At 61.3% G+C, this 10,488-nt stretch overlaps 1 protein-coding gene across 1 annotated transcript in view; it reads right to left on the bottom strand.

The window, feature by feature from the left end:
* Positions 1-10,488, bottom strand: part of CACNA1B (calcium channel, voltage-dependent, N type, alpha 1B subunit) — a 110,269-nt gene that overhangs the window by 94,440 nt on the left and 5,341 nt on the right. The window contains exons 6-7 of the mRNA XM_012654741.1: positions 5,535-5,677; positions 4,576-4,635 (exon numbers count right to left, since the gene is read on the bottom strand). Of these exons, the coding sequence (XP_012510195.1) occupies positions 4,576-4,635; positions 5,535-5,677 (203 nt within the window). The remainder of the gene's footprint in view (positions 1-4,575; positions 4,636-5,534; positions 5,678-10,488) is intronic.

Below are 10,488 nucleotides of genomic sequence, written 5' to 3'. Positions count from 1 at the left end.
CTCAAAAAAGAAATCTCCAGGGACAATTGGATTCACTGCAGAATTCTACTGAACACTTAAAGAAGAACTATCACCATTTTTACACAACAGTTTCTAGAAAAGAGAAGAGGGAGAACATTTCCAAATTTATTTTCTGAAGCTTGTATTATCCTGATATCAAAACCAGACAAAGACAGTCCCCAAAATGAAAAAACTACAGACCAATAGCCTTCGTGAATATAGATGTAAAATCCTTAAAAATTTGTGCCTCACAGATTTTAGTAAATAGAATTTAGCAATATAAAAAGCATTATATACTATGACCATCTATTCCAGGGATGTAAGGCTGGTTCAGTACTCAAAAATCAATCATTATAATCCACCATACTAATGTCATAAAGAAGAAAAATCACACAATCATACCAATGCAAAGAAAGCATCCCAATACTCATTTACGATAAAAAAAAAAAAAACGAACAAACCACACTCAGAAAATTGGAATATAAGGGAAGTGCCTCAACTTAATAAAGGCATCTATTATACAAAAACCTACAGTTAACATCATAGTTAATGGTTAAAGTCTGAATATTTTCCTCCTAATATTAGGGACAAAGTAAAGATGTTCACTCTCACCGCCCCTATTCAACACAGTTCTGGAAGTTCTAGTCGACGCAATAAGGCAAGAAAAAGAAAAACGAGGTATGCAGATTCCAAAGGAAGAATGAAACTATTCCTATCTGCAGATCGTACGTTTGTCAACACAGAAAATTCCAGGGCATCTACCAAAAAAATTCTCTTAGAACTAATAAGTAAGTTCAGCAAGGTTACAGGATATAAGATAAACATATAAAAACCTATGTTTTTTCTATAAAATAACAATGGGCATAGACACCAAAACGAAAAATGCAATACCATTCATAATCACACAAAAATTAAACAAACACTTAGATGTAAACATAACAAATCACATACAGGACTCGTATCCTAAAAACTAAAAATGCTGATGAAATACGTCAAAGAAGATCTACATAAATGGAGAGAGACACCGTGTTTACAGACCGGAAGACTCAACATCATGAAATGTCAATTCTCTCCAAATTAGCATACAGTTTTTATACAATTCCTATCAAGATTATTTATATATGTTGACAAAATTATTCTAAAATTTACATGGAAGGCAAAGAAATTGTAACAGCTAAAATAATTTCTACCCAATTTCGAGACGCATTACATAACAACAGTGATCAGGATCGCATGGTACCCGTCGAGCAGCCGACACAGATAGATGGAACGGAATAAAGAACACAGAAATCAACCCACACGAACATGCCCGACTGATTTTGACAAAGGTATGAAATAATTCAGTGGAGGAAATCCAGGCTTTACAACAAATGGTGCTAGAACAACTGGACATCCACGAAACAAAACAAAACCCTCAACCTAAACCTCACACCTCATACAAAAATTAACTCAAAATGGATCCCAAACTTAACACGTAAAACAATGAAACTTTTAGAAAAAACGTCAAAGGAGAAAAGTCTTCATGATCTTAGAGATCTCAGACTTGGCACCACTAGCCGAATCCACCAAAGGAAAATTGGTAAGATGGACTTCATCGAAATTTAAGACTTTTGCTCTGCAAAAGTCCCTTTTAAAAAAATGAAGAAACAGAAAAGCAACAGACTGGGAGAAAATATCTGAGAACCATCCGTCTAATGACAGACCAGCGGCCAACAGCCCATCGCGGCATGCGCCAAACACGAGGAGATGCTTCGCCACGAAGGAGTTCAGGCGGCAGATACCCAGGAGGAGACGTCACTGTCACGGCCACCGTGGAAATGCAGATCGAAGCCACAGCGACCACCACGCACCAGGCAGAACAGCCGGAACAAACAACAGCGACGACACCACACGCGAGTGAGGACCTGGGGCAGCCGGGGCCGCGCACGCTGCCCGGGGGAACGTGACATTTGTGAGACGGGACGTCCACCTGGCCAACAGCTGGCAGGTTCTTAGAAAACTAACCGTGCAACTACGACATGGCCTGATAATTCCCTTCTCGGCCATTTGTCCCAGAGAAATGAAAACTTACGTCCACACCAAAATCTGTGCGTGAATGCGTGTAGCAGCTTCGTTCAAAATACCCCCGAAACTGGAAACAGCCCAGGTGTCTTTCATGGGCAACGGGTTAAACACACTACAGTTCATCCGCACGACGCAATGCTGCCCTGCGATGAAATGCCACAAACTGTTACCCACACGCGCCACGGCCTGGGTCAGTCTGCAGAGCACCGTGCCCGGGTCGAGAGGTAGGACTGCATTTACACGGCACGGCTGAAGTGACACGATCCTAGACACAGAGAAGGCACCAGTGCTGCCGGGGATCAGGAAGGGCAGGGGGAGCGGCAGGTGCGGTTGTCAAAGGTGCCACGAAACCTCCAGGTGGTGACATGTTCTGTGTCTTTACTGTGTCAACGTCAACATCCTGGCTCTGGCTTCGTGTGATAGCTCTGTAAGATGTCACCTTTCGGGGAACTGGGTGACGAGCACACTGCTGTCTCCGTATCATTTATTACAGCCGCACATTATGAATCTGCAATTAGCTCAAAATAAAAACTCTAATTTTTTTAAAAGGAGTGTTAGTATCAGCATTTAGCTCATAGGGTTTGTAGGATAATCGTATTAGCACAGCAGCCGGCACATAAGAAACTTCACGAAAGAATCAGCGTTTGTTTTTTATTTACCTTCTCGTGGCCCAGGAGCACCGTGCCCACCTTCCCCACCAGCGCCGGGTCCCAGGCTGCGGCCCAGAGAAGGACAGGGAGCAGGTGCACCCCTGGCAGCAGCTCACAGGAGCTGGACGCACTGCCGGCTGCCCTGCCCCTCCACCTGTCTGGGAGCCCACGTGTCTCACCTGCACCCCAGTGGGAACTGGCTGCTCCCACCTGTGGCTCAAGTCTCCAGACTGCTTGTCTGCCTGCAGGGGCGACCTCCACCCCAGTATCGAGGAGGCTGGTGATGGGAAGAAGGGAGCTGACTTCTTCCCTCCCCACACGCTGTTCTCCAGAACAAGGGCTGAGACACAGGTGCTGGGGTGCCCTGGGGGTCCCCACCCCCAGACCGGAGGCTGCCCTGTGCCCAGGGGGCTCCCTCCTGGGCTGAGGAGGGAGGGTCTCGGGCAGGTGGGGGGTCCTGCCCTTGGCCCGTGCTGCCTGGTGTCCTCAGGCCCAGAGGCTGAGGCCAGGGAGGCGTGAGAAGGGGCCACGGTCGGAGGAAAAGCCGGAGGAGGGAGGAAGGATGCCGGACTCTGCAACCAGGGCGCGCGGCAGACCCCCAGCAGCAGACCGGGTCTGGGGGGCTGGCGCTGAGCAGAGGAATCGCTTGGTGCCTGGAGGCCTGGCTCTGTACCCACCCGTCCCAGGTCCGGGTCCACCACACCAAGAAGGCGGCCACCAGAAACCAGCGCTGCCGGCACTGCGGCCAGCACCTCCTGCCTCCAGAACACGCGACAATCCACATCTGCCTGCGCCACCCCGTCTGCGGTGCTCAGCTATGGCAGCCCACGCAGACCGACCACAGTCCTTCAGGGAAAGGAGCCCCTCACTAGGCAGGGAGACAGGATTTCACGGACAGAGCCAGAGCAGGGTACCTCCGGGCCAGCACACAGGACCCCAGACGGGTGCGAGGTACAGAGACGACTCAGGGCCCAGGCCGCCCGCCAGGCCAGCACACAGGACCCCAGAGGCTCCTTTTCAACCAGGCTGGAGGGAGACAGGGAGGGTGACGCTGGCTGGTGTGATGGGGGCTGCCAGCCTGGCCTCCCCAGCCCTGGGGCTGGCAGGGCTGAGTGACAGGAAGCCCCCGGAAGGGATATCACCAGCCACGCGACCTGCTGGGGATCTGGGTACTAGAAACGTCTGTCTGGCTGCAGGCTGGAGCGGAGAAGGCTCAGAGCCGGTGGAGCTGCAAGCGGGGAGGGAGGGGGCTGCAGAACGATGGAGAGTCCTGTCCTGCCCACTCGCACAGCCCCAGGTGGGCCCAGGAGCCAGGCAGGTCCTCCTGGCGGCCCAGCACCTCCCTTCCCACCTCGGTCCCAGTCCAGGACGGGAGGCCATTAGCAACCATTCTCACCTCAGTGTGAACTTGCAAACTTGCAGCTCTGGGCTCCCTGCGAAATGGGGAGTGGAGGCAGGGAGGGAAGTGTCCGAACGCCGCGCAGGAGGGGTGGCAGGAGGGGTGCTCTGGCACCGCAGCCCAGGAGGCAGGACCAGCTGCCCCTCAGCCACCACGCCAGCCCAGCCATCTGCGCCGGGCACAGCAGACCCGGGACCTCCGTGGGCCAGGGGCAGGGCAGCTGCTCAAGACCCCAGCCCGGCCCCGGGCCAGTTCCCAAATTAAAAGCATCTACTCTGGAGGGAGTACAGGCTCCAGGGACTTCTCCCAAGCAACATGAAAATGTGGGTATTCACGTAAAATTCCTTCTTCTTAAACCCTGACAATTAATTTAGACCCCGTCTCAGAGCTCTAGCCACGCTCCTTCCGCTCTCCAGCCACAGACCCAAGATGGGGAGTGGCCCACGGGCCCGAGCGCCTGACCCGCTGTCCACGCAGGGGCTGACCACGCGGCTCAGGAGCGGGTGTGTCCCCAGCCGCCACCTGGAGGGAAGAGAGTGGCCAGATGCTGTTGCCTGGGGACTCAGTGGGCCCTGGGCTGAGACTCCGCCAACTCCGGCCTTCAAGGTCTCTCAGCTCACTCAAACGCAAGACCCAGGCCTCACGCCGTCCAGTCCCCAAGGCCCACCACGGCCTGGCCCAGCAGACCCAGCTGCCCCACCGCGGCCCACTTGCCCTCGCGCTCCCCCAGATCCTGGACGCTCCAGCCCAGCTCAGGGCCAGCAGCTCAGGAAGTGGCACCTCCAGCTGACCCACGGTGGATCTCTCTGCGGGATCCCTGGGGGAGTGAGGGGGGTCTGAACCTGGAGCCCGGCCGGGTCTGGGACCAGAGCCCAGCCTGCGGTCACTGCCAAGGGCAGGGGGTGGCAGGGCTCGGAGCACAGTCAGAGTGGCCCCCAGGCAGCAGCCGTCCACTGACGGCAGCACGAGAGCCTGGCCCTGTGCGGCTGGGACCTGGTTGCCCCAGCACACACAGGGCCCAGTAACCGTCGGCGAATGAACGAAGAACAGGTGCTCCGGCCCAGTCCCACCTGCCTCAGGGACGAGCAGCCCAGACCCCTGTGAACGGCAACCGTCCTTCTCCGGGGGCAGCTGAAACCTCGCTCCCTTCTCTCCCACCCATGTGCCCCGCCGGCTGGGACAGTCTGTCACATCCGGGACGGCCTTGGCCTGGCACCGCGGTAGCCGGTCTGCAGAGGGGCGGACACTCCCCCGGGGCCGCTGTGTCAGGGGGGCGTGTGCAAGGTGCCTCCGAGCTGTGCAGAGCCCCCGGGCCTCCGCATGCTGGCCTCACACCCCTGCCCAGTGAGCCAGCCCTCCCGCTTCCACGGGAAACCACCTGAGCCACACAGGGGGTGCTGAGACCACAGAGAGGACCCCACAGGACCAGAGCCCGAGGGCCAGGGTCAGCTTCCAGCAGCACAGGCAGCTCCAGGGCTCCACCAGAACCCCCGCCTTGCAGAGCCAGGAGCCCTGGGGCTTGGGCGGCCCGGCTCTGCCTCCAGTCCAGGAGGGCGGAGAGAACCTTGAAACAGAGGGAAAGACGGGAGCGAAGGGAGGAGACAGAAAGAGAGCAGGGGCGTGAGCCGGGGCCTCTATAAATACCACCCGGGGGCGTGCGCCAAGGAAGGAGGCCGGGATCCCCCTCTGCCACGGCACTGCCTCCCGGGGTGGTTACATAACGGCCCCAGCGATGTGGGGGCCGGGTGGGAAGCCGCCATGAGGAAGAGGCACCGGTGCTCTGGGCACAGGGTCGCTCCGTCACCCCACCTGGCACTCACGTCCACACAGCGGGGAGTTCCAGGGACCGGCGTGGGCGGGGGGGCCCTGTCGGGGGGGCGGTCTCAGCACACCAGCGAAGCCGACACCAGGGGGGCTGTGGAGCCCCCAGCCAGGCTTGTTCTGAGTCACCAGTGACACCTGTGCCTGCAGTGACCCCAATCCCAGGCCCCAGAAAGCGGGCTCCCTCTGCTGCTCCAGGAGCCCCTCGTCAGACTCAGCCCCCCCACGTTGGTTCCAGCCACACCAGGTGAGGTGGTGGTCAGGGCCTGCAAAAGCCGCCTGCAGCCTCCGGTGGGGGAGGGGAGGACAAGCAAACCCCAACCTGACCCGGCACGAGACCCCCCAGCAAGCCCCCAGCTGACCTGGCGCGAGACCCCCCAGCAAGCCCCTAGCTGACCCGGCGCGAGACCCCCCAGCAAGCCCCCAGCTGACCCGGCGCAAGACCCCCCAGCAAATCCCGAGCTGACCGGGCGCGAGACCCCCCAGCAAGCCCCCAGCTGAGCGGGCGCGAGACCCCCCAGCAAGCCCCTAGCTGACCCGGCGCGAGAACCCCCAGCAAATCCCGAGCTGACCGGGTGCGAGACCGCCCAGCAAACCCCAAGCTGACCGGGCGCGAGACCCCCCAGCAAGCCCCCAGCTGACCGGGCGCGAGACCTGCCGGGCCGCAGCCACAGAGCCCAGAGGCCGAGGAAGAGCCTCCGCCAAGCCGGCTGGTCAGAGCTGAGACAGGAACCAGGGCCAGCCCACGTCCAAGTCCAGCGTCACTGGCCCCTCAGGCCCAGTGCCTCTTGCCTCCTGTTTCGGACACAATGTCTCGGGTCCCCTCATGGAAAGGCAGCGTCCTGGCATCACTGTTGGACACGGGGTGGCTGCTCACCCTGGGTGGGCCCCTCTGCCCAGCGGGGGACCATCTTGGTGCCCACGTCTGTGCTCCTGAGCTGAGCCTGGCCTCCCTCGGGCGCAGGAGGCACCTGCCGCCTCCGGAATCGGGCCTGTGTCCCGCGCCCAGAAGGGAAGGGAGCAGCGGCCGAGGGCCACGCCCGGGGAGAGAGGGTCCGTCCCTGTGCGAGGGCCACACACCTTCTCTTCTTCCCTCAGGAGCCCAAGTCCAGGGAGGGAGGAACCTGAGCTCTAATTACACGTCCTGGCAAGAAACCCCAGTCTAATTTGCAGCCGAGCGAGAAGCTGTAGCTGGAAACACTCCGTGGAGAGCCGCCCGCCTCAGCGGGGACATGTTTCTCTGACCCCCGAAGACCACGACCAGGGAAGCGCCAGGCCGGGGCCACGACCGGGGTGAGGGTGCCCAGATCTGGGGGCTGATCTGTCGCCCGCCTGTGCCCCAGCCCCCAGGGGGAACCAGCCCCTCAGCCTGAGGCGGTGACAGGGGCTTCCTGCAGGGCCCGGCGGGCAGAGGGCACCACGCGGGGACAGGCTGGTGGATGGACGGGTGTGGGCCACGGCCGCGGGGCGCAGGCAGGGAAAGGAGGCTGGGGGGGGTGCCAGACTCTGGAGGAGCCAGCGGGTGTCCTGAGGGCTCCGCCTTCTCAGGACGCCCAGGGTGGGGCTGGAGCTTTGCCCAGCCTGCCCCGTCTCCACCTGCTGCCCACTGGCTACGCTCCACCCCGCTCCACCCCGCACGAGGGCAGCGGTCACCACGCCCACCCTCACAGCCTCTCCCGGGCTGAGCGCTCCTGAGGGGCCGCCTCACCCCGCGAGGGCACAGGGCAGGGGCGCGTCTGTGCGTCACCCACACGCTGCGTCCGGACAGCCAGAGCAGTCGCTGGAAGGTGGTCGGGGCGGGGGAGGCTGGGACGCTCCCAATTCCCTCCTCTCCCGCCTCCCACGCACACCTGGGCCGAGGCCCAGGCTTCTCCCAGACGCAGCGGGAACACGGACGTCCACGCGGCGCAACCCACTGGGACGGGCCTGGGCTGCCTCCTCCCTCCTCTGCTCGGGGCTGCCCCCCTCGCCGACAGCGCCCACTTGTCCGTCCCTCCTGCCCCGCAGCACGGACAGGCTGCAAAGCCCAGTGTCAAAACACCGCCCTGACTCCCTCTGCCCCACCGCTGCCCGTTCCTGCGTCCTGCTTTGCTGCAAAACTCCCTAAAGGGAAGAGCTGCCGATAGGCACCCACCCCGCGTCCTCCCCTCCACGCCCGCCAGCTCTCCCCACAGGCCGCTACGCGATTCGCTTCCGCACGGGGGAGCGCGCTCTTTCTTCCTGAAACACCACGCCCATCCGGCACCTTCCGGCTCCCCACCCACTGTCCTGCCCAGCTGCAACCCATCAGTCGGGGGGCAGCTTCTCCTGCAACGCCTCCTCCCTGCGATCCGGTCCGGCCTCAGGCCCTGAAGTCCTCGGTGCACCCATCCCTCCAGTGGGCGCCTCTGGCTCCTCCCGGCTTCTTCCCCCGACACCCAGACGGCTGGTTCCCTCCTGTCCTGCGGGCCCCTGTCCAGAGTCACCTCAACACTGAGACCTTCCCTGACCACCCTGCCCTGCACTCCTCCCCCACGCTCCGTGGGGAGTGCGCGTGGCACTCGTGGCCGTCCTCACTCACGCGTGCCCTGAGCCATGCACGTCGCGTGCCCACGGCACCGAGCGCCTGGACGTGTCTGCGGACACAGGTCACGACCTGTCCTGCGGAGCGTGCGCTCTGGGGAGGTGGGGCAGGGACAGACAAAGCAGCCAGCACACAGGTGACACAGGTGACGGGACGGAGCAGCCGCCGCGCTGCCCCCGAGAGCACAGGACGGGCCTGGCCAGCTCTGCTCACGCCCGTGTCCTCAACACCGGCGACACTCAGAAAGTACTGAGCAAACGAGCAATTAACGAGGGCCGTGGGCAGCTGGGCAGTCGCAGGGCTGGACGGACACGTGGCCAGAGAAGTGGGCAGACGGGCAGACAGACAGGAGGACGGACGAGGGACACAGGCGCTGGCCCCTGTCGGCCAGGACCAGCGGCCACCCCTGCCTCCTCCCCGGCCTGAGGAGCTCGGGAACCGGCCTGGCGTGAGCCGGGCTCAGCGCGTGAGCGGCTGGAACCCCCACATCAGAGGCCGCTCTGTGTGGGGACCAGCCGGAGTGTTCCGGAAGAGGCAGGGCAGGGGCAGAGCCCCCAGGCAAGCTGTGCAGCCAGCGCAGGGGTCCTCCTGAAACCAGGCCGAGTCCACACCCTGACCCCAGGGAGTGACAGAGTCCTGGGTGGTCACCCGCGGACTGGGAAGCCCGGCTGGTGGTCCTCAGCGCCAGGACGCCGCCAGCATCTCGCACAGGCCGGGCCCTCAGAGGCCCCTCCCGCCTGGGAGGCTGGGGCCCTGCGAGACCCCTCACTGGCTCCCCAGGGCCGCAGGCGCCCACGGGTAGGCGTGGCCCCCACACACTCCAGGCAGGAGCCCGCAGCAGTCCCAGGGAGGCGTCTGCCCCTGAGGCAGGGCTGGGGAGGCCCCTACCTGCGCCTTGCAAACACAGGGACCCCGGCTGGCCTCTGGGGACTGTGGCCTGGCCTCTCCCCTCCAGCCCTCCGAGCACCAATTAAGTAAACCCTAATTAAAAACAGCGAGTAACAAGAGCACCCCCACCCCCCGCAGGGGCCTCAGCTCAGGAGGGTGCAGGGCCGGGGCTCTGCCCTGGGTCCCCAAGGCCCCCAGTGAGCTCAGCGCCGCCTGCACCTCACACGGCTCCCCTGTGCCCTCCGTGGGCGCTGAGCACCGCCCGGAGGTTCCCGCACAACCAGGGCCTCAAGGCCAAGCTGCAGAGAGGAGCCTGGAAGCCTTTGAACAACGGCCAGCCTCCCTGCAGAGACAGACCCAGAGGGGAGACGCCCCGCAAGGTGGAAAAGAGCAAGAAAAAGAGAGAGAAAGCAAAAACACACAGAAACATGATGAGAAAGATGGAAATACAGAGACAAAGAGGGCAGAGACAGTGAACCCAGAAGTGGGGGGAGGGGAGGGGAGGGGTGGGGAGGAGGGCAGGAAAGGAGGAACGGGGAGGGGAGGAGGGGGAGAGAAGGAAAAACACAAAAAGAGACTAACAGACCTTGGGACCCTGGGCCACCGGAAGGTTCCCGCCCTGCACACCCTTGCCCAGGAGCGTGGGCAGAGGGGAAGGGCTCAGCCCACTCGGAGGCCAAGGCTGGGGGCAGCCCCCTCACCTCCCTCCCTGTCTCCGGCAGGGGACACTCAGTGGAAGGACGAGTCCCGACCCAGCAACACCCCTCACAGAACAACAATTCATTAACTCAGCAGAAGCTCAGGCCCCTCCCTGGCTCCCGCTCCAAACCGGGCTCTAGAGAGGCGCTGTGAAGTCAAACACCATTCTGGTCTCCAGGGACTCGCGTCTGGAGGGACAGGGCCCCGTAAACAGCAGCAGCGACGCCTGGACCCACCAGGGGCGCCCGCTGGGTGTGGGGCACACCCGTTCCCCGAGGGGCCACAGGCTACCCCGGCCGCCTCCCACCCAGAGCCCACAGCACCCTTGGTGGGACAGGTCTCCCCAAGGCCACCCCACGCACGCCCCGTGGGGCAGGGAGCGGCCAGGACGCCAGGCTGCAGGG

Source organism: Propithecus coquereli, unplaced genomic scaffold, assembly GCF_000956105.1.
Source record: "Propithecus coquereli isolate 6110/MARCELLA unplaced genomic scaffold, Pcoq_1.0 Scaffold449, whole genome shotgun sequence".
NCBI lineage: Eukaryota > Metazoa > Chordata > Mammalia > Primates > Indriidae > Propithecus > Propithecus coquereli.
The sequence above is the reverse complement of the archived record's forward strand: the minus strand, read 5'-3'. Positions and strand labels throughout refer to the sequence as shown.